The sequence below is a fragment of the Oxyura jamaicensis genome, chromosome 1, assembly GCF_011077185.1.
Source record: "Oxyura jamaicensis isolate SHBP4307 breed ruddy duck chromosome 1, BPBGC_Ojam_1.0, whole genome shotgun sequence".
NCBI classification, from domain to species: Eukaryota; Metazoa; Chordata; class Aves; order Anseriformes; family Anatidae; genus Oxyura; species Oxyura jamaicensis.
The window spans coordinates 127004346-127029128 of NC_048893.1; the positions used below are offsets into that span (position 1 = coordinate 127004346).

At 40.2% G+C, this 24783-nt stretch overlaps 1 protein-coding gene across 4 annotated transcripts; it reads right to left on the bottom strand.

Annotated features, from left to right (window-relative positions):
* Positions 1-3186: 3186 nt before the first annotated feature.
* TLR7 (toll like receptor 7) lies at positions 3187-17487 on the bottom strand. 4 transcript variants are annotated; one of them, XR_004753789.1, is made up of 3 exons: positions 16553-17099; positions 8249-11466; positions 3187-3326 (listed from the first exon to the last, which is right to left on the bottom strand). XR_004753789.1 is itself a non-coding variant. In XM_035336522.1 (3 exons), exons 1-2 carry the CDS (start codon positions 16553-16555, stop codon positions 8326-8328), a joined length of 3144 nt encoding a protein of 1047 aa, XP_035192413.1. In that variant the 5' UTR covers positions 16556-17099; the 3' UTR covers positions 3187-3326; positions 8289-8325. The 4 variants fall into 4 exon arrangements, 3 of the variants coding, with proteins under 3 accessions (XP_035192413.1, XP_035192602.1, XP_035192496.1); XM_035336522.1 differs by having other exon boundaries at positions 8289-11466; XM_035336711.1 differs by lacking the exon at positions 3187-3326 and adding an exon at positions 17127-17487 and having other exon boundaries at positions 6204-11466; positions 16553-16600.
* Positions 17488-24783: the final 7296 nt, after the last annotated feature.

Genomic DNA, 24783 nt, shown 5'->3' on the forward strand with positions numbered 1-24783 from the left:
TGAGAGTAGAATACTGCTCTGAGAAAATGTTTTGTTTTGTGCTCTTAGGTTCCTCTTTATTTAGATCTATATATATATTGCGTGCTTTAAAAGTCGTTTGTCTTACTTTTCTTTTTTCTTCCAACACATAAACCACATTCTTTCTGTGAGATTCATTGACTGATTATATATATATATATATTTTTTTTTTTTTTTTGGGGGGGGGGGGGGAGGAAGACTCTTTGTTTTGTGGTTCATGACATCAAAAATGATATATATATGTATATATTTAAAGCTGAAGGTTTATTTTGCTAAGCAGGTATATATACATATATATATACATAAGTAACTGCTCTGTGATTAGAATCTTTAATCAGAGGGCAAGATTTTTGGAAGAATTGAATTCCACCTCAAATTTAATCTCAGGGTTTAATTCACAGCCAGCCACAGGAAGCTAAGGTAGAAGTAGAGTGGCTGAGAATGAGGGAGTCTTCAGTCTTTGTCTTTGATTTATTCCTTACATGCATGTGGCAGCTGTGATTGATAAATAAATATCTTCCGGACATTGTTACTTATCCTTAAAAATGCATTGAGGAAGCATTGTCCATGCTTGCAACATTATTCCTTTTCTTAAGCAAGTGGAACAAATGAGAAAACAGGATGTGTAGGGCAGGGATAAGTATTACACAAGTAAAGTCATGAGATAATTTATTCTTTATGTGCATCACTTACTCTGGGATGTGTTTCACAATATTTAGAAAACTTAGAGTGATCCTTCAAGGTGCAGCATGTCTCTCTCTCAACCACCAGTGAGATGAACTGGCTTGCCCACCTGCAATCCCTCAACAGCACCCTCTTCCTTTCCCTCTCTTTCCAGACCCAAGCTAAAACAGCACAAAACAAAAACCAAGTGCACAGCAAAACCAAAAACCAAGATAGTCATCCACATGAGAAACTTATTCTTTTCTGATGCCAGTTGCTAGAATGAGCTTCATGGGTAGAATTACAAGAGATATCCAGGCAGAGATATTCTGTTCTGAAACAACAGAAAATGTTTTATCAGCTACATAATAGAATCATGGAATGGTTTGGGTTGGAAGAGATCTTAAAGACCACCTAGTTCCACCCCCCTACCACTAGACCAGGTTGTTCAAAGACACATCCAACCTGGCCTTGAACATTTCTAGAGATGGGGCATCCACAACATCTCTGGGCAACCTGTTCCAGTGCCTCGCTACCCTCAAGGAGAATAATTTCTTCCTTCTATCTAATCTAAACTTACCCTCTTTAATTTAAAGCCATTATCCCTTGTCCAGTCCTTCCCCTGCTTTCCTGTGGGCCCCTTTTAGGTACTGAAAGGCGTCTTTAAGGTCTGCCCAGAGCTTTCTCTCCTCTAGAATGAACAACCCCAGCTTTCTCAGACTGTCTTTGTAGGAGAGGTGTTCTAGCCCTCTGATCATCTTCGTGGCCCTCCTCTGGACTCTCCAACATGTCCATGTCCTTCTTGTGCTGGGGACCCCAGAGCTGAACGCAGTGCTCCAGGTGGAGTCTAACGAGAGCAGAGCAGAGGGGGAGAATCCCCTCCCTCATCCTGCTGGCCACGTTTCTTTAGATGCAGTTCAGCATATGGATGTGTTTCTGGGCTGCAAGTACACAATGCTGGCTCATGTTGAGCTTCTCATCAACCAACACCTCCAGGTCCTTTTCATTAGGGCTGCTGTCAATCCATTCTCCACCCAGCCTCTATTTGTGCTTGGTGTTGTCCTGGCCCAGGTGCAGTACCTTACACTTGGCCTTGTTGACTCTTAAGAGGTTTGAACAGGCCCACCTCTCATGCCTGTCAAGGTCCCTCTGGATGGCATTCCTTCCCTCCAGCGTGTTGACCATTCCACACAACTCCGTGTCATAGGCAACCTCGCTGAGGGTGCATTCAATGTCACTGTCCATGTCACTGACAAAGATGTTGGGTAATTCTAGTCCCAGTACTGACCCCTGAGGAATATCACTCATTAATGATCTCCACCTGGGCATTGAGCTGTGGGTCACAACTCTTTGACTGTGGCCATCCAGCCAACTCTTTACCCACCAAGTGGTCCAACTAACAAATTCATTTCTCTCCAATTTAGAGACAAGGATATTATGGCGGACAGTGTCAAGTGCTTTGCACAGATTCATGTAATTGACATCAGTTTGCTCTTCCCCTATCCACCAGTGCTGTAAGCCCTTCACAGAAGGTCACCAGATTTGTCAGACGTGATCTGCCCTGAATGAAGACATGATGGCTGTCACCAATTGCCTCCTTATTTTCTATGTGCCTTAGCACTGTTTCCAGGAGGATCTGCTCCATGATCTTGCTAGGCACAGATGTGAGACTGACTGGGCTGTAGTTCCCCCAGTCTTCCTTTTTTTTTCCTTGTTAAAAATGAAAGTTATATTTCCCCTTTTCCAGTCAATGAGAACTTCAATGGACAGCCACAAATTCTCAAATATGACGGACAGTGGCTTAGAAATTACATCTGCTGGTTCCCTCAGGACCCATGGATGTATCTCATCAGGTCCCATGGACTTATGCACCTTCAGGACCTTAGAAGGTCTCAGACCTGATCTTCTCTTACAGTGGGTGGTTCATCATTCTCCTAGCCCCTGTTTTTGCCTTCTGGGGCTTGGGCTATGTGTGTGGAGCTCTTGTTGATGAAGAAGGAGGCAAAGAAGTCATTGAATACCTCAGCCTTCTTTATATCCCAGGTGACCAGGTCTCCCATTTCCTTCCAGAGAGGGCCCACAATTTTCCTAATCTTCCTCTTATCACCAGTGTTCCTATAGAACCCTTTCTTGTTGCCCTTGATGTCCCTTGCCAAACTTAATTCTAAAAGGGCTTTGGCTTTCCTAACCTGATCCCTGGAAGCTATCACAAACTAAAACCACTAGTTGTGACTTCCTTTTTCAGATTACACTTCCTGGAATTAACTATAGGGTGCACACCATTTCTTTTTCTTCTTCTTCTTGGAAAGCACTGGAAATTGTGGAAGGACTTTTAGATTTGTTTTTCCAAAGGAGCAAGGGTCAATTAAATTCTTTTTTGGAAGTTACTGTTTTTTCTTCACACATGAGTTCAGACTAAGTAAACAAACAACACTTAGTGTCTAAGTTTCTCTTACATAACACCACACCTAAAAGTAAGATAAGTCACTTTCCAAGGCAATAAGATAATTAGGTTATGAGATTTTATTAAGAATAAAATGTAGAATTCAGCTGCAGTGTTCAAGAGCATAATCCTGTATGAATATGATTCTTCCACATAGATGAATTAATCTCAATATTCTCAGTAAGGGTTAGGTTATAATCATCTGCAAACAAGAAAAAAAAGAATATAAGGTAAAAACTCACTTGTTTTATGTTTCAGGAATTTTTCCTTTGAACACTGAGAGCAATGTCCCATTGAGGGATGTCAGTTAAAAATCTGGTTTCAACTGAGTTCTTCAGCAGAAGAAACACAGGACAGCAAAAAATAGTTGTGTCAAAAAGAAGGTCTAATTGACAGACTGTCTTTAATTAAAAAGTCAATATAATTAGGAAAATACAAGACTGGTCATGTGTGTTTTTAAGTAACACCTACTTCCAGAACCTCTCATTCTTGTGGAGTTTTAAAAAAAATATATTGATAAAGTATGTAAAGTCAGGATTGCAGATACTTATATGGACTTGGTGATCTTGGAGATCTCTTCCAACCCAGACTATTCTGTGATTCTGTGATATGAAGAATATAGCATAGATAAACCCAAAAGCTAAGGCAATGAAACTAGAACATGGCTTGTAAGAAGAAAGAAAATATGCAGAATAAATAAATAAATAAATAAAACATTGAAACTGATAGAAACTGAAACCTGAATCCTTCAGTTTTGCAAGCTTGCCACATTTTCCATAATTATATAAACCTATTGTCAGTCCATTAATAATGACACAGCTACAAAAAGCCTGAAATTTTATTTGCTCAAATGTTTCTGAATTTGCACTGGCAAAGATGTTTTTTTAGTGTGTGATTATTTAAAAAAAAAAAACAAAAAAAAAAAAACACCACCAACAACAACAAAACAACAACAAAAAACCCACACAGTTATCTAGATCTGCTTTTGCTCAGAACTTTGCCATTAGCAGTATGTCTCAGTAACAACAGACGAAGGAAGACAAAGGCCAGATAGATAAGGCCACTGATTTAGATCTGTTGCTATTCTGATACCACTTCTTCAGCTGCATACCTAGAGTAAAGAAACTCCCCCCACCTAAAAAAAATAAAAAAAAAAGAAATAAAATAAAATTAAAAAAAACAACCACTAAACAAGTTTTAAATATCTTAATAGGATTTCCAACTGCCTCAGCTTTGTTTCAATAATCTGTACAACCAAAGTAAGAATTTGTCCCCATGTCCACACTTGATTTTCAACTTGTCTATTTTCCTAAGTAAATAATCTCATGTATAAATAATGTGAATGTACTCATTAACTAAGGAATGCATTCAGGTTTCTTTTAAAGATTTCATGTCTAAATTCTCTTTTTCAGGTTCACTATCAGCAAATGGACATTGTAGAAATGGTTTGACTTCTCTGTGATTTAGTCTTCCCATTTATACTTGTGGAGATAATGGTGGATTTTTGTGTATGTCTTTTGCATTTGGACACAAAATTTATCTTCCCAAATTAAGAGTCTAACTTCCATACACACTTGATGAAGCTGAGGTCCTAGAGAGGCAACTGGGAAGAATTATGACCTAGATGAATATTTTGTTCAGAGTAAATGGAAGAATGTCACTGATGACTGAATATTTCAAATGAACAGTGTATCACAGGGATTATTTCTACAGGCAGGTACTTTCAGAGCGAGATTTAGAAAATGAACAGGCAGGGGGCATTCAGAAGACAAAAAATGTTTGCTGTTTTGGAGTGCTTGTGACCCATATACAATTACTACAGAACAAGAGCGCCTGATTTTCAAGGGATCTTTTACAGAAGCTGTTATCATGTGTCTATATGGGATGTCATTTTTACTACAAAGTGCTCCAAGTTTATATACGAACAAGGACCTAAGCAACCTGTTGAAATTAGACCTGTTTTGACCTCCAGAGGTCCCTTCCAATGTAAATTATTTTCACAGTGAGTCAGCTGTAAGTTTCTGATATGCCAGTTCTTAAAAATAAGGAGATCAAAGAGGTAAAAGAGGATTTTATAATACTGGTTCAATTTTGGGCCCCTCACTACAAGAAGGACATCGAGGTGCTGGAGCATGTCCAGAGAAGAACAATAAAGCTGGTGAAGGGATAAAGCTGGTGAAGGGCCTGTAAAACAGATTTTACAAGGAGCAGCTGAGGGAACTGATGTTTATCCTAGACAAAGGGAGGCTCAGGGGATACCTTATCACACTGTACAATTACATTAAAGGAGGTTGTAGAGCAGTGAAGATTGGGCTTTTCTCCCAAGCACCAAGTGACAAGACATGTGAAAATGGCCTCAAATTGGACTAGTTTGTTTGCATTTAGTTTGGATACTAGAATAAATTTCTTTACTGAAAGGATTGTGTGGCATTGGAATAGGCTGCCCAGGGAAGTGGTTGATTCACCATCCATGGTTCTTCAAGAAACATGTAGATGTAGAACTTACTAGCATGCTTTAGTGGTGGACTTTAGTACTAAGTTAAAGTGTTGCAGTCTTCCTCAATCCCTCCTTATTCCCCTGGCTGTGTGTTTGTTGCAGGGGAAGGGTGAGGGTATCAGGAAGGGTTTTGCCATGTGAAAGCTGTGGTAGGCTCTTCTCCTTGTGACTAAGCCTCTGTTCAAGAACAGTGTTCAAGAACACTGGCTCTGACAGCAGGCAGTGCCATGCCAGAGGACTACTTGTTTCCCACTGCAGACCACAGCACAGTTTGTTGTCTCTCTCAGATACTCACAAAGGGGTTGGTGCAGCATCCCTGGAGTCTCTGCAGTCTTGCACTGCAGCATAAGTAAGCCTCTCACCATACCGTAAGCTCAGACTTTTGTACATATACCTATTGCTACTCATCCCGTACCTATCCTTTCATCACTTCTCAATGGAAGAGGAGAAATTAATTCTCATAACCTTAGATAGGCCAAGTGATCTTGTGCCCTAACCACACAGGCTGAGAAAGGGGAAGCTGCTTCAGGTAGAAGAAGTGGTGTGGGCAGAGAGAGGGACATGTCATGGGAGGAACAGAGGTTCCTATTTCAGCATTACCTTGTGAAGAGAGTTGCATTACAGCTCATGGTATTATATTTACAGACACAGATTGTTTAGGCTTACAAACATAACCGTTAAAAGGCATTCTTTAAAATATAGCTATAAAACACCCACTTTGCCACTGAGGTCCTCCTCTTTCTCCTGTTTCACTTGTTCATCAATAAAACTGCTTGCTACAAACTGAGGCAAAAAATAACACTCTTCTTATCTCTAATATTATGTCAAGGTTGGTTTTCTTGTTTGTGTTTGTGCTCTTGTCTGCCTGGATGCCTAGAACTAAAACAAAAATGTATTGTTTGAAGAAAGGACCAGGCAGAAATGTCAGTGTGGAAATGCAGGAGGCAGCTGAGATAAACAGATTCAAATCAATAAAGAGCATCTGCTCCCCCTGGGACAGACCAGTAACCATAGGAGAAGAAAGCTTTAAAAGAGAGGAGAGAAGCTGCCCAGACTGTACTGCAGACAGAAGTGCAAGGTGAGAGCACACTGCTTCTCCCAAAACTATCTGAGCAACACACGAAGGTTAATGATGCCTTTTTAAAGACTTCAGCTGAAAAACTGACACGTTTTATGAGGATGCTCCATAAACCAGAGTGAGGAAGAGGCCCAAGCCTTTATTTTTCTAAGCAGAATTTGTTCTCTTCTTCAGGTTATCTCTAAAATCAGGCCTATTCCCAGATTAGGTTTTAAACTGTCAATGTGGTAGAGATCTGCCTGGGGAACAAGAATGAAAGGAGGGCTTGAAAATGCTCTGAAGCAATCATGGTATGGCTAAAGAAATAGTCAGATGGTTTCTCTCCTTGTATGACTTGATCTTACATGTTTTGTATTTTGATGGTGTTTTTCTCTGGAGAAGGTCTGGGCAGGCAGAGGTAAGTGATTCTGACAGTTTAGTGTGGCCCCAGATCCCATCTCTGTCTGGACCTGCTGACAGTCTCCCTGTCAATACACAAGGGGTTGTGACACAGGACCTGGGTGGAAATGGTGAAGCTGAGCTCCTAAAGCCAACCACACATCACTGGACAGAAGCCTTGAGATCTCAGGGAGCAGCCAACTCAAACAGCAGCCAAGGAAGCAGATGAAAGGGAAAGTGAACAGATTGCTTGGAAATTATCAGTAAATCCTTCTTTACTTCTATCATGCCATAATTTAGCTACTGTTTTTCTCTATTCTTTCCCACTTCTTTTTCCCTACTTTCTTTATCTCATCTGCTTTGTTTTCCACAGTTTTCTCCATCTGCCATTTTCAAAGGTTTCCCTCAGCCTACCTGCTGTCCTGCTCCCCCTCCTCACTCCCATGCAGCAGCTCCAAGCAAAGGGATTCCCTTTCCAAATTCTTTCCAACCCACTGCCTGCAAGCCCTTCTGAACTTGTTTCTCTCATACCTTCTTATTTTAGCCCGTGCGAGTTCTCCAATGCTTCTTCAGATTCATGACCTTTTGGACAATCCAATAGCAGGAGAGCTCCCATCCCACACCCAAGCCCTTGGCAGCATTCCCACCAGCACATCATTCCCCCAGTGATTAGGGCTGTTGCCCACTCAGACAGAAGTGGTAGACTCAGCTGCTGGAAGCCTGAGTTGAAAAGTTAATTGTGCTTACATTTTCCTGACTCCTAAGTGTGAAATTTGCTTAAGGTACTTTCTGAGAAGAATGTGTCAGTAAATGCTGTCCCTGTTTTCCATAAATATATACAAATACACTAACTATAATTTTCTAATAAAATCACATTTACTCCAACAGTGATCCAAATAACAGCAACTTTGGGCATGGCCCAACTCCTCCTGGCATCCTGTGTCTAGAGTAAGTTGAACAAGTGTCTCACACACACTTGACCCAACCACAGGAGATGCTGGAAGCCTCCAGTGAATTGAAAGCTGGAAGTGGCCATTCTATTCTAAACCAGGGACTTTCAGTGGGGAGCGCATGTTCTCTCACTGTACAGTAACAAATGCCAGGCAAGGTGTGTGTCAGCTAAAAATTTGCTAGCAATAGTTTATATTGAATCCTGTCACAGCAAACTTACACGTTCTCCATATCAAGTTCAGTATCTTTCTTTTCCTCACCGTGTATAGTAACAATGTTCCACGGTGAATGGTAGATCTAAACAGTTTCCTGAAGAAGGTTGTTGTAAGCCAGGGTATTGCATGTAGCTATGGCATTTTTCAGAGTCTGCCAGAAGTAGGGCTGCGATCGAGGATTAGTCGGCCACTCCAGGACAGAATTTCTGCATAGCCTTTTCCTCAGCCTAACATACCGGGACTTCTGCAGTACCTTCTCAAGAAATATCAAGATAATCACATCAATCTTTTCATCTAGAAGTCGCTGGTGGGCCATGTAAAATGTTGTCTTGAAGCTGCCACTTTTAATATATTTGTTGGTTAGCACAAATATGGTCTTTTTGCTCAGTTGAATGCTCTGGGAAAGGTTGTCAAAGACTGGCTGTCCTGGAAGCCAGTCCCTTTCTTCCAGGCATAAATTGAACTTTCTGGTTTTTTGATCTTCCAGCTTTTCAACCAATTCTGTCATCACCCACTCGTTCACAGCTCGATCTGTATTGTCAAATGCAATAAAAGCATCATAGCAAGCATCTGGTAAAGGTAAACGTCTATAGCCCTTCAACTTCGCAGTGCAGTAATGATAACTATACCACACATCCCAGAAATATAGGTGGCTCATAACAGCAAACACCATAAAACCTAGGACGGCTGAAGCTGATAATGCATACATGATCAAATAGGAGGTGTCCAACTCGCAAGTATACAGATCCAGGAAAACCAGACTCCTTCCTTTATGTGCCCCTGGGCCAGCACACGTCACATCTGTGGCCAGAAGAGGAATAGTCACTTGAGTCTGGTTGATCCACCAAACAAACCACACTGCATCACAATTGCACTTGAAAGGATTGCCATGCAAAAGCAGCATCTTCAGGTTGTTAATGACATTTTCAGGGAAGCTAGATTTCTTAATTATTTGGATCTTGTTTGAACTGAGATCCAAGTATTTCAGTCCAATTGCACCTCTGAGAAAATATTTGGTTAGCCGTTGAATGTGATTGTTTCGGAGAATCAGTTCTTGGAGTGTGGAAGTGCAATTGGACAGTTCTTGGGGAACTGCAGTCAGAAGGTTGTTGCTGAGGTCCAAAGTTGTTAGTTTCTTCAGCAAGTAGAGTTTTCCCCACTTGAAAGTCTTCAACCGGTTATTGGTTAAGTTGAGTATCTTGAGTTCTGGAGGCATAGCTTCAAAAACACCAGAAGGGAAAAAATTGAGTGAGTTAAAGGAAATATCCAGTTGTTCCAAGTTGGTCAGATTCTTGAAGAATGACAGGTATCTAGCATTCCCATCCATCCATAAAACATCTAAACGATTTCCTCTGAATTCTAAAATTTTAAGAGATTGGCTTTCCATTCCTGTGCTAATAGAGGTAGAAATCTCATTCTCATTCATCATCAACTTTTTCAGATAGGCCAAGTTTTTCATGAAACTAAGAACATGAGTAACACCTTCTGCCAGAAAATAATGTTTGTTGTTGCTTAGGTCTAGAATTTCTAAAAATTTCAGCTCTTCGAAAGCAGTCGAGTATAGCAAGTCAATCCTGTTGTTAGAAAAATCCAGATATTTCAATCCAGATAGGTAGCGGAATTCACTTCCATTTAAAGTTTGACTTATTGCATTACCTGACAAGTTGAGGCATCTGAGGAAATCAAGATCTTGGAAGTCTGAGGGGCTAATAAAAAATATGTTGTTTCTGCTTAAATCCAGAGTTTTTCCATAACCCAGACAATCCCTATTAACTGAAGGTCGGTAGGAATTAGCCTCTTTGTCTTTGGACTTGCAACTTCGGCCATACTCATCATACCTGAAATAATGCATCTCTTGTAAAACTTGCCTGTTGCGTTGCTCTACTGAAATCCTGGGATTAGAGCAAATTCCATAGGAGTTGCTTTCACTTGAAGAAGGAGAAATTTTATTCACTGACAGATCTATGACTTTAAGAGCCTGGAATTTCTTGAACACTGTTAGGTCAGCAACTTTAATAAAATTAGTCCCAAGATCCAACACTGTTAGATTTCTAAGCTTGAGCAATGGAAATAGATTTTCTTTTTTCAGTTCTTTAAAGACATAACCCCTGATCCTCAGGATTTCCAGATTTGAGAGGGTAGAAAATGTCTTAGACAGGTTCAAGGACGGAGAATACATCTGCAGTTCAAAATTAAAGGACAGATCCAGCTCTACAAGTCTGGGGACAAACTTCAAAAACTGAGCATCTCCAATCTCCTTCATGAGGAAATTTTGGGAGAGGTCAAGCTCTTTGAGATTTCTGGTGTTTTTAAACCAGCTGCTGGGTATACTCTGAAGAGAGTTACTGTGAAGTCTCAAAATTCTTAATTTTTTCAAGGAGTAAAAAGCCTTTGAATGTATCTTAAGTGTGATATTGGGGCAGGGAATACAAGGATATGGGGCATTATAGCAACGTGGGCAGTTACCACTGAGATCAAGAATTTCTAGGTTGTGAAGGGCACTTAAATCGTTTTCCTGAACCTCTTGAATTATGTTGTTGTAAATATACAATTCCTTTAAAGTAGAGGACAAGTTGGGTGGAATTTGAGTTAAGTTGTTAGACTTCAGGGAGAGTACTGTCAAATTTTTCAGATCCAGAAAGGCTGTTTGTTCAATTTCAAATGAAACATTGCATGGGTTACGGTAATAACAGTTCTGACCCAGATACAATATTTCTATGTTTCTTAGTTCTGAGAAATTAGCTTTTTTGATAGAATAGATACTGTTTGCTTCCAGACTTAGCAGACTTAAAGTAGTAGGAAGACCTCGGGGTATTTCCGACAACTGATTTGCATCCAAGTATAATGACTTCAACCTTGTCAGAGCAGCAAAACTGCCATTCTCAATTGTTGGTGTCCTGGTGCACACATGATCTTTGGGCCCCAGTCTAACAGGCACGCAGTTGCATCTGAAGTCAATCTCCACCAGCCTTTCAAGATAAGCAAAAGATGTTGGATGGATATGGGGGATATGATTAATAGTCAGGGTCAGGTTTGTAGCATTTGCAGGGATCCCTCTGGGGACTTCTGTGAGGCGACGATCGCTGCAGTCCACTCTCACTGTACCTTCAGAGGCTTCTACATCGCAGGGTAAACTTTTAGGAAACCAAGCTCCTGACAGCAGCAGTGGAAATAAGAAGAGCAAGACAAATGGCAGTGCATTTGATGTGTCTGCATGAGGTACCTAAAAATAAGGAAATAGGGAGGCATTAATTGAGTGCAATGGGAACATGTCATAGGACCTCAGATCAACCATGTACTGGGTTAAATATTCAGTTCACCTGGGATCCTGTCTTACAGTGGCCAGAAGTGGATGTTCAGGAAGGATTCTAAGTCTAGGGGAAGGTTTATATTGGTATTTCCTCAAATGCTTTCTTTCTTCTCTTATCACTAAACATAGTAGTGATAAGATAAATATCATTTTCTAAGTAATGAACCTTAAAAAGTTAAAAAATCTGCTAAAGATTGCAAGATGGATGATTAAAGTCTGTGAATTTTCATTAAGGGGAAACAGTGTTAGACATCCAGCAGATTGAAATTGAATAATATGAATGAATAAGTAAAATTAAGATTTAAAAGCAGATAAAAACATAAAGAAAATCTATAGCCAATTAAGATCTAGTATAAATTTTCAAAAACTAACAGATGCATGTATAATTTAAATTTCACATAAGCATTCTTCCTCTATTATGTGTCAGAATAAATGCATGGTTGACCAAAACCAGTCAATGACTATGTCTCAGCTGCAGCCAACTGTGTCCTGGGCTGCATCAAAAGAGGTGTGGCCAGCAGGTCAAGGGAGGGGATTGTGCCCCTCTACTCTGCCCTCATGAGGTCCCACCTGGAGTGCTGCATCCAGGTCTGGGGTGCCCAGCACAAGGACATGGACCTGTTAGAATGAGTCTAGAGGAGGGCCACAAAGGTGATCAGAGGGCTAGAGCACCTCTCCTATGAAGAAAGGCTGTGACAGCTGGGCATGTTCAGCCTGAAGAAGAGCAAGATCTAGGGAGACTTCATTGTGACCTTTCAATACTTAAAAGGGTCTTATAGAAAGGATGGAGAAGGACTCTTTACTCAGATAGGTAATGACAGGACAAGGGGGAATGGTCTTAAACTAAAAGAGGATAAATTCAGTTTAGAGATTAGGAGAAAATACTTCACTCAGAGGGTGGTAAGGCACTGGAACAGGTTGCCCAGAGAAGCTGTGGATGACCAACCTGGGCCCTATTTCAGGGGCACTGGAGTTATCTGATGTTTAAGGTCCCTTCCAAGCTAAGCCATTCTATGTTTCTATGATTCTATGATTCAATATACCTTAATACCAGCTTGCATTTTCACTGTCCAATAAAGACTGAGGGCCAAGAGGGCACTGTATCAGTGGTAGGTCTGAAAGTGAAAATCAGATTTAAAATGGAACATGTATCTTAAAAGAATTGTAATAATTCAATAATCAGAGCCAAAATCCCATAAACATTTGAGAGCCTTGAAAAAAACACACTTTCAAGTCTTTGTGATCTTGACTACTTTACAGGGTAGTGGGTATGATGGGAAGAGCAATGGGATTTTAATAATTCATAACATACTAGTTACTTCTTCAGCAGCTCTCAGTGACAAAGATGCCCTGGCCCTGACACCAGTGACAGCCAGCCAGCTAGGCGTGCTGCCAGCCTTGGCTTGCCTAGCCCAGGCAGAGGAGCTGTGACCGTTTTGCTGCATTGCATAGCTTCATAACTGCCTCTGTCTGATGCAGGCCAAGAGGTTTCAAGATCACCAAAATGACCATAAATCAAAATAATTCATTTCTACCTGAAGAACTCAGTTTTGAAGGACTGCAGATAGAAACATGGTACTCAATGTTCTTTAAAAAACAGAATTAGTTACTCATAGAATAATACTGACTAAATGTAGATAACCAGGTAAGCAGCTGAAAATCATGTGATTAGGTAAAGTGTTCAAGATACTTGGAAATGTTTTGGCTCTTTATCTGGCTAGCACGAATATATAAAGACCTTCTCATTATATAGACAGTATGTGAAAACACTGCTGAGTGTTTCCTTAGATATGCTTTGTAGATGACACAGATTAATTGGGAATTCATGTTTTATGCTCCGTTTACTTACGCCACTATATCCCTTCAGTATGCAAGTACAACTTAGTGTTTCTGCATTACCTCAGATAACAATGCTAAATCTCCTGGTTCATCTCTGTATCTGGAGGAGCACTCTATTGACTAGCAGGGCAGCCAGTGGAAGAGAAGTTAGATCAAGTCTCTCACAGCACTGCAATTCTAGATTCAACAACTGAGTGGAGTCACTTTGGGGATTCAGTCAGTCAGCTTCTGAATATAAAGCTTCAGTACAGAAGAAAAAATGTTAAAATCCTGTGCAGATCTTCCACTATGTTGGCATATGAAAACCATATCAGTTTCCTAGTAGTGCATTACACCACAGCCCTTCCTCTACCATTACTTCCCTTCCCATTCCCACAAAGAGACACAGAGCTTACTTCCCTTCAGAAGATCCAAAGAAAGGGAAGATTTTGTTAAATGTGTAATGTGTCAATGTGTGTTGCAGCCCAGAAAGCCAGCAGTATCTTGTGCTACACCAAAAGAAGTGTGGCCAGCAGATTGAGGGAGCTGATTCTCCCCCTCTGCTCTGCTCCTCTGAGACCCCATCTGGAGTCCTGCATTCAGCTCTGGGGCCCCCTTCACAAGAAGGACATGGAATTATTAGAATGAGTCCAGAGGAGGGCCACAAAGATGATTAGAGGGCTGAAGCACCTCTCCTACAAAGACAGTCTGAGAGAGCTGAGGTCATGCAGTCTGGAGAAGAGAAGGCACCAGGGAGAACTTATGGACTTCCAGCACCTAAAGGGGGCCTTAGTGGACTTAGTGGACTTCCAGCACCTAAAGGGGGCCCATGGGAAAGCTGGGGAGGGACTCTGTGTCAGGGAGTGTGGTGATAGCACAAGGGGTAATGGTTTTAAACTTAAAGAAGGTAGGTTTAGATTAGCTATAAGGAAGAAAGTCTTTTCTATGAGGGTGGTGAGGCACTGGCACAGGTTGCCCAGAGAACCTGTGGATGCCCCATCCCTGGAAGTGTTTAAGGCCAGGCTGGATGGGGCTTTGGGCAACCTGATCTGGTGGGCAGCGTCCCTGTCCATGGCAGGGAGGGTGGAACTAGATGGTCTTTAATATCCTTTTCAAACCAAACCATTCTGTGGTTCTATGAACTATTAAATATCCAGGTTGATAGCCATGACTATAATTTATAAATTACTCAGGAAAAGCTGATCTTGACTAACCAGAATATGGCCATGACATCCAAAGCAATGAGTCATTTCATTATTTTCAACTTCTGTGAATTATTTTTTAATAAAAATTACGTTAATTTGCTTTACAGTAATTCACTTTGGAAACTCACACAAAGTGAAGACATGAATACGATTTTTCACCATTGCTTCAGTACAATCTAACCAATCAGCTTTAGAGGAATATTAACTTTTCTGATTTCCTGATATAGACAAGCACTTGGATGAAAAAAATGAATAAGAATAATCAGAGTAGGTGGGGAGCTAATTTGGAGAAGATAAAATACATTACCCTGCTTTTTATTTATTTCTTTATTTATTTAAAGTATTATCTTTTTATCCATTAATATGGGCAGAAAAGTGGGAGGTACAACACAGGGTACTAACATTCATTACGTGGAAAACAGAAGGTCTGTCTTTGAATGAAAAGAGACATTGCAGAAGAAAAATACAGATATATTATTGTAAGTATTCTGCCTTCCTTCTTTTCCAAGGACCATACCATATTATTCATGTAAATGACTTTTTACTAGACTAGAAAAAATCCTAAGTGAGAGTGTGTTTTATTTTATTTATTGGTGCTGTTCATTCATGGTCATGCCATGCCATGTTCCAGTCCCCAGGCTTGGGAAAAAGAATGGGGTTGCCAATCACTGGAACCTTTGTCTAACGGTAAAATAAGGAAGGAAAACCTCTGCTGCTAACTGGGGGAAAACCACAGGTTTGCTGCTCTTGAGGAAAAATTAGTCAGAATCAAGCTTTAATGATTGCTAACCCAACTTAAAACCCAAGCAATAGATTAGGACTTGGGCAACATGAGATTGCTGCCTAGATCATCACAAACTTTCTATGTGAATTTGTATTCTTACACTACACCCGGGGATCAAATTTTACACACTTGGGATCCTCAATGCAGTGCCATCAACCTGGGCTGCACTGACAGCCAGGGGCACGTAGGAGAGGGGGGCCTCTCCTCAGGCGCTGCTCAGCTCTCCAGACATGGAGGGAGCTCTGCCTGACTGCACGCCTACCAGAGACAAGGAACCGCACTGCTAGGTGCCTGGAAGCAGGTGCAATGAATCTGGGCCCTTAAAGTCTTCATGAATATGCTTTAAAGTTCCTTCAGATGTCCATAAATAAATAAATAAATAAATCAACTGAGACTTGTAAAACGCTCAGATTTTTCAACTCCTACTTGTTGCTCTATTTTGGGGTATCCTGGCACCTTTGCACAGCAAGCCTAGCTCTCACTTTCTTTGTGTTTCATTTCTGCATATACTTTGGGTTCCCATACCCTTTTAATGTCTTAGCTATTTTAACTGCAAATTGTTACATTCTGTTGTGTCTAACTGTTCATATGCAAAACACTTTGTTATAGAACCAGAACAAATAAAGAAAAAAAACCTGCTGTAATTTGAAGAAATAGGCAATGACTTGTGCAAAGTCCTTGTAATGAGAAACTAGTTTAAAAGTACAGCTAGAGTATGTATGTGAGCTGTCCTTTTCTCTCTGAAGGAGAGAGAAATTTCTCTACATTTGTTTATAAAAAGTTCAAAAGTACTTATATTCTGATATTAACTGAGCACATGTGCAAATCTGTAACTGAAATCCGTCTGAACTGTAGTATTCTTCAAATATTCAGAAACAACATAGCTGTGTGTCTCTTAATGAAGTGTTTCTGTAGCTGCTGCATATGAATTTTAAAAAGTGAAAGATTGAAAGGCTAGAGAGCAAAGAACACCACAGAAGTAATAACTATTAGAAAATACGTCATTATAATACTCCTGCAAACATATCAGTGTAAATAAATGCCAGATTTCCTTTCCTGTCATTATAAATTGCAGCTTATAGCCACAACAGCATATATAGACGTTAGAAACAAAACATACTCTTGAAAACCTTTCTCAACAGTTCCAATTACAGAGTTACAACAACAACCATAAAATGAAAGTTTCACATACCATTTTTCTGTGTGCTTCCACAGCTGAAAGATTTGTCGTTGGAGAAAACTGTAAATCAGAGCAGAAGAAAACAGCATGAAGGAGGTCCCCACTGGTTCAGGTCAGGTAGAGAGGAGAGTATAGCATGACATAACTCACTCAAGACAACAGCAGTAATACTACTTTATCTGTTTTCTCTTCAGCTGAACGGCAACTTGAGAAATAATTAAACATGAAACAACTGCTGCAGTCTACTTCCTCAAATATCTGTCTTTAAAATTAAAACAGTAGTAGCTCAGTTACTCCTCCACCCCCATTAAAAGAACTGAGTACTTTTTTTTGCCTTTTAAACAAATTCTCACATTACTCATAAATCCACGTGCTGTTGAGACAAATGATTTTTTTTCTTTTTTTTTTTTTTTTGTTCTTTTTCCTTTCTTTTTTTCTTTCTTTCTTTTTCTTTTTTTTTTTTCTTTTGGTCTCTTATGCCACAATTTGCTCTCTTCCTTGCCACTTTGGAACATGCTCTTCATTTTAAACTGTGTGTTTCACCTACCTACAGTCTCATGGTTCAAGAAACTATAAGAAGACCTACTCTAAGTTGAACAGTCAAGCCATGGAGAATCCTGAAGGAGGGCAATTACAAAATATTCAGAATGAGAAAGTGAGGTTAATCAGACAGGAGAGAAATGTGTTATGCAAGGGTAGAATTCACTTGAGACAACAAAGATTTATAGAAGCTCAAGTTTCTTCTCTGTTTTTTTTGTTTGTTTGTTTGTTTTTTCATTTTTAGTGCAACCTGTATGACCACAGAAAGACATTAACAATATTTTAGATTTGGAAGTTTAATAACTTCTATTATTATTGTGGAGTCTCCTTTCCTGGAGATATTCAAAAACTACTTGGATACTACCCTGTGCAATGTGCTCTAGGTGACCTTGCTTGGCAGGGGGGTTGGACTAGATGATCTTTAGAGGTCCCTTCCAACCTCAGCCATTCTGTGATTCTGTGATTATTTGGGCTTCCTTTCTACTGCTTTTACTAAGAATACTGCTTTTTTTTTTTTTTTTTTTTTTTTTTACACTAAGAATACTGCTTTTACTAAGAAAAGAGCCTTTTACTAATAATCTTTTGAATGCCCAATACAAACAGACAAATCTCTTAATAGATATTTTTTCCATTAAGAATTCAGCTTCAGTGAATGGGATTTAGGGGGAAGGAAAATAGGGGAAAAAAAAAAAAAAAAAGTGGCAAGGACATGGAAAACAGCATACAAAGAGGTAGAAAGTGCTGTGAGTTTCATATTTAGAAGTTGCTATGCTTAACAGTACAAGATAATTTGACGGCTAGGATATTTATTAGTGTTAATTTATTAATTTTATTTCTTTCTTCCATACATATTTTTGTTTACATTTTGAATATCCTTTCATAATTTCTCTGACTGTTGTGGAGCTGACCTCATTTTGCAAGACTGGAACCTGAAGAAAGAACAGAGACATAATTTGCAATCAAATCTCCTACTTTTAAAATCCCCTGCTTTTAGTGGCTGACTCATGTAAACAAAACCAAGAAAGCACACAGAAGAAAACATTTAGTGTCATTACCATTTCAATCAAGGAGTAGGAAAGGGCTCATTAATTCACAATAGGTTCAAGACTGTGTTTCTCATATTTTGTACTTGATTACTAAAATACTGTAATAATAATAAGAGTAGCTTGCAATTGACAGGTAACCGGATTTTTTTACAATTTATAAAATATAAAATTTATAAATAATGCAGATGTCTCACTAAAATCCTGCTGAGTTCTACAAGACCATTCAACACTTTTCTGGGAGGAGGAAAACATTCATTGCAATACCATAAATTAGCTATTCCACCTAGAATACTTCATAGATTGTATGTCATCAGAGCAGAAAGTTATCTTTAGTTAATCTATAGCTATTCATCTTATTATAAAACAAATGTGCTTACTTAATTGTGCAATAGTACCTAAAAGAATGACAGCACACAAGCTGGATTGTGAAAGCTAATTTTTTGCAAGCACCTAAGTATGCCTCTGATTTATTACACTGGAACAGAGTTTAAGCATGAGGTGCTTAACGTCCACTCACTTTGATTGTAAGTAGGTTTTCTAAAGCACAGTGTGCAGTCACCTAACCCCATGATTTTCAACAGGTAGTCAGTGCCTTTGGAAATCTCTCTGGCAGTCTATAGCTACAAACTTCAGAAACTTTAATAGCTTTACTGTCACTTTGCTTTTATTTTTTATATTAGGAAGTGACTGTCACTCAACCAAGAGCATCAAGAGCATGAGAGTTTCAATTCCGCGCAGAGTGAAACTGCAACTTTAGCTGAATACTAACAGAATCACAAAGCCACCCCCCACCCCCCCTTTTTTTTTTTTTAATCTAAGAAGTGTGGGTAGCAAAATACAGTAATATTTCCCCGCAAAATAAGGTGGGCAAAAGCAGGGGAGCTCAGCAGTCACAAACTTCATAGCTATAATTTGATTTTTGGAGGCTCAGGGAGATACTGACTTACTGTTTTAGAAGTTCAGTTTTCCCTTAGACATTACGAAAATTTCTCTCGCCTGCTGTGAAACACAAAGTAACCAAAAGCAGCAAAGTACTTCCTACTGCGCCACATGTCGGGAAAGGACATGCTGGTAACAACGCGGGTACTTCGCTGGCTCTCTGAATGGAGAATATCATTTAAAATAGAGCAAGACTCTTTAAACTTCTTAATCGACTGGTGAAGACTGAACTTCTCTCTCTCTCTCTCTCTCTCTATATATTTTTTCTAAATTAGAACTTACAGCATATTACTCTAGTTTATCAAAATAATGATTCTACTGTGTTTGATTTAAAGCTAGGTAGTTTAGTTAAAGTCTTGAAGTCTTATGATGATTTTTTTTTTTTTTTTCCCGAAAGAGGCAATCCTTGTAACAATAATTATGATAGCACCACAAGTATCCATTAATAAACATTCAGGGCGCAGTGTTGCACAATTTACCAAGGAAATTATCACATAAGTTGCTCAAATTTTGAAATATATAAGCTAACTGTTTAAACCAATGCAGACAGATGTACAAAGAGAACCACAGACAGAAATGGATAGCACAATTGAGGAAATGGTAACAAAATCACTTGCAGTAGACTTAAGGGATGTACAAATATAAAAATCCCTGATGAGAGCATTTGCAGAACTGTGTTTGTAGACATTAAAAACAACCAAAACAGCAAACAGAAGACAACACCAGAGAAGACTGGCCTACATCAAAGGCAGAGGATGGCAAGTGGTTTCCCTCTCACCTCTCTGGTGAGAGAGGACATCTTCACAGATCTACACAGAGCTTACCCAACAGTCCTGACAGCTAAGATATGACTGGGGGAGCTCCTACCATCACAGAAATAGGCTTTCCCATTTCATGCACCCACCACCGTCACTGACCCAAGAACTGGACCAGAGATGCAGCTGGAACCCAGGGTGGTGATGCAGACCTCTCCCTTACTTCTACCTTTGTAACTTACTCTCCCTCTCTCTCTTTCTTCATCATATGTTACAGCCCACTGAGCCCTTTGTAAAAATAACAGGGCTTATATAGCTTCCATTATAAACAAGGTTTAATCAGTTTCTGTCAGAGTAGCTTCTTCCATCAATAATACTTCTCAATTGATTGCCTGGTGTTATGTCAACTTAATTTAGGCCAGGGGTACTTTGAACATTGGTGACCTCCAAGTGGGTTGTTCAGGATGGCTCTCTGGGCCCCCACAGTGCCTTAGCCTGCATGACAGTGAAAGCCTTCCCCTTGCAGCCGCACAGGTGCTCATGCACAGCCCTGTGCCCTTCCTCCCCGAGTGCTCTGGCAGCATCTCCCCTAGTCCTCACACCAGTGGTCTTGGGGCCCTGTCCCTGCAACCTGAATCACACAAGCATTTGTATGGCCAGAGGCCTCTGAGCTGAGGGACAGCAACATGCACCTCACTCCCTCCTCTCCCTGAAAGTAACTTAAAACATGCTGCGGGTGGGCAAGATGCCAGGAGGGGAGACTGAAAAGACAGCTGACCCCCTCTCACACAAGAGGGATACTCCTTACCACTTGACATTGTGCTCAGCAATAAAACTAGATGGGGAGAGGGGTGATTCCCCAAAGTAGCCGTTGCTCAGTGTGGCTGGGCATCAGTCTGCCTGCAGAATGTGGTGAGTGGTTGCTTCTGGACCAGTTCCCCCTCCATCTATTCTATTTCTTATTAAGCTGTCATTATCTCAACTCACATTTTTTTCCTCGCTGCCACCCTTCCAAGCCTCTTCCCTACTGCTAGTGTTGTTGAGGTCTAAGCTGCCAGCCAACATAAACCCATGACGCAACACATGACAGGGCAGAGCATCAAGATTTGTAATGGACTGATTGACTAACAGAAATATTTTTTATCAAGAAAGACAAAAATTTTACTTCCAGTAGGATGGTAGTACAGGATTACTCAAAACAAGGTTTGCAGACAGATACGAGATAAAACCTTTAATTTCTGTTATGCAATACAGTAATTTTTCCCTTTTGTTATGAAAATAATTCTGCTGAAAGAACATTTTCTCACCACTCTCAACTCTGTTAAATAATCTTCAGACTAAAGTCCCAGAAAGGACCAGGAAATATTAAAAGCATTAAAGAGCATAAATAAACAAACGTCGATGGGGCCGGATGGGATACACCCAAGTCGATGGGGCCGGATGGGATCCACCCAAGGGTACTGAGAGAACTGGCAGAGGAGCTGGCCAAGCCACTATCCATCATTTATCAGCAGTCCTGGCTATCGGGGGAGGTCCCAGCTGACTGGCGGTTAGCGAATGTGACACCCATCTACAAGAAGGGCCGGAGGGCTGACCCGGGGAACTACAGGCCTGTCAGTTTGACCTCAGTACCAGGAAAGCTCATGGAGCAGATTCTCTTGGGAGTCATCATGCGGCACTTGAAGGGCAAGCAGGCGATCAGGCCCAGTCAGCATGGGTTTATGGAAGGCAGGTCCTGCTTGACGAACCTGATCTCCTTCTATGACAAAGTGTCGCGCTGGGTGGACGAGGGAAAGGCTGTGGATGTGGTCTACCTTGACTTCAGCAAGGCTTTTGACACCGTCTCCCACAGCATTCTCCTCAAGAAACTGGCTGCTCTTGGCTTGGACTGGCGCACGCTTCATTGGGTTAGAAACTGGCTGGATAGCCGGGCCCAGAGAGTTGTGGTAAATGGAGTCAAATCCAGTTGGAGGCCAGTCACTAGTGGCGTCCCCCAGGGCTCGGTGCTGGGGCCGGTCCTCTTTAACATCTTCATCAATGATCTGGACGAGGGCATTGAGTGCACCCTCAGTAAGTTTGCAGATGACACCAAGTTAGGTGCGAGTGTCGATCTGCTCGAGGGTAGGAAGGCTCTGCAGGAGGATCTGGATAGGCTGCACCGATGGGCTGGGGTCAACTGCATGAAGTTTAACAAGGCCAAGTGCCGGGTCCTGCACCTGGGGCATAATAATCCCAAGCAGAGCTACAGGCTGGGAGATGAGTGGTTGGAGAGCTGCCAGGCGGAGAAGGACCTGGGAGTGATAGTGGACAGTCGGCTGAATATGAGCCAGCAGTGTGCTCAGGTGGCCAAGAAGGCCAACGGCATCCTGGCTTGTATCAGAAACAGTGTGACCAGCAGGGCTAGGGAGGTGATCGTCCCCCTGTACTCGGCTCTGGTGAGGCCGCACCTCAAGTACTGTGTTCAGTTTTGGGCCCCTCACTACAAGAAGGACATCGAGGTGCTTGAGCGGGTCCAAAGAAGGGTGACGAAGCTGGTGAGGGGCCTGGAGAACAAGTCCTACGAGGAGCGGCTGAAGGAGCTGGGCTTATTCAGCCTGGAGAAGAGGAGGCTCAGGGGCGACCTTATCGCTCTCTACAGATACCGTAAAGGAGGCTGTAGAGAGGTGGGGGTTGGCCTGTTCTCCCACGTGCCTGGTGACAGGACGAGGGGGAATGGGCTAAAGTTGCGCCAGGGGAGTTTTAGGTTAGATGTTAGGAAGAGCTTCTTTACTGAAAGGGTTGTGAGGCATTGGAACAGGCTGCCCAGGGAGGTGGTGGAGTCACCATCCCTGGAAGTCTTCAAAAGACGTTTAGATGTAGAGCTTAGGGATATGGTTTAGTGGGGACTGTTAGTGTTAGGTTAGAGGTTGGACTCGATGATCTTGAGGTCTCTTCCAACCTAGAAATTCTGTGATTCTGTGAAACACCACATAATTTTTCTGCATCTCCTGTTTCTGTACGTTTTGTCAAAATGGATGGGATACTTCACAGAGTTGTTGGAATGCACCTGTAACTTCATGATCATTTCAAGTTTGCAAAACGTGGTAGACATAGCAAGTTTATTTCTCTATTATCCTTCTGCTTTTTCTCCCATCTAATCTTGTTAAATACAGTGGATTGGTTTTGCTTACAACAATCTGAGAAATAAGAATTTCAGCTGTTCATAAAGTGTTAACTCATTCTCAATGAAGTTTAAACACTGTGTCATTATCAGGCTGTATAAAGAAGGAGAAAGATGATCTTATTATAAAGATGTGTATCAGTCTCGTGTGATTAACAATTCATTCTTAAGCTCAAGACAGCTGTAGCATGATTTATGAGCAATGTTTGCATGAGTATCAACACATTCTTCCCCATTTCACCTATGCAGGACACAGAATTTAAAACAATAAATTACCTAAAAAAATGCAACAAAAGAATAAAAACCACAAGCTCTCTCTTAGCACAAGTAATTTCTGAGTTTTGTTTACAATACTTGTGAACATTAAGGGAAGACAATTCAGCATTTTGCTTGTAACAAAGATTAATCTATAAAACAACTGAGTTAATTTCACATATTAAATGTATTGTATACCTTATGCAGACCAAGATAATGTCTGAACTTTGGTATAATTCTGTGGCCACATACTTTTACTTAACAGTTAAACTGCACAGTAATATTTTCAAGACAATAGGATAAATAATATTACATTTAAAAATTGTTTTTCAAATAAGATAATAATGTAAATTATTTTATTGTGTTATAAAGTATTCTGAAAAAAAATAAACTGTAATGAAGAAATCCTCTGAGAACGGACAGTTGAACTGAATTCTCACCACAGTATCTTAAATACTCATTTTCGTATTTATCACTGAAAGCAGTACACATTTTGCTCATATTTAATATAGACAAAGAAACCCACAGAAGAAATTGAATCTATTTTGTCTTTATAGTTTTTTTTAGTAATTTGCTTTCTCAGGGAAACTAAAAAGCAATACCTTCTGTCTTAAGATTGTCTTAAATGAAAAAAAATCCACTTCATGGTACAACACTGAATAACTATAAATTTATCCCAGAATAAGCAAGGTAGGATGAAATAAGGCTGTTTGATGCAGTTCCACTGTAAAGAAGCATTCTCAAGCATAGCAAATGCTTTTGTAATTAACAACTGAAATTTCAGGTGGAAAACTAAGTACTCCCATGACCTAGGTGCAGGAATAATATCTTAATACACACAAAATATTCAATTCTAGCAGGAAGACTGAAAACACTCCACAGAAAAAAAATGGAAGACCTAGAAGTGCAATGTCAGATTTTTTTTTTTCCTCCACAGAATCCTTACTGGCTGCATTACCAGTACTTATCCTTAAGCCTTCCCAACATTCAAGAGGCAAAACTGTTCTCATAATGATTTTAATTCTTTAATATTAAAGTATTCAAGACTGGTTAATTATCATAGTTCACTAACTGCACAGAAAAGTACTGTGGTAGATAGAGCAAGCTGAAGCTCTATTGACTGTGCAGCTGAAAATACATTTCTGTATCAAGTAAATGTGGGTAGAAACCAACTTTTATGATTAAGTGTGCTTAAATTTGCTGTTTGGACTATGCATAATGAAGCTTTACAATGTTAACAGGAAAACTGCTATGAAATGACTCATACAACTATTGAAAAAAATGGAACTATAAACAAACTGATCACGGTTAAAGATTGGTCCTTATTATTGGAACACATGAAATGAATCATTCCAACAATATTGAAGCATTAATCTTACAACAGAAGACTGTAACTGCACAAAATTGACATTAACCAAATGATTGAGACTGAGAGCTTTACATAAGAAAACAGAAGCCAAATATATTTTTTGGAAAACGTAGTGCATGAAACAGTTAATAGTATGATGTGTCAACAGTTTCCTAAAATTAACATGACTTTTAAACTCT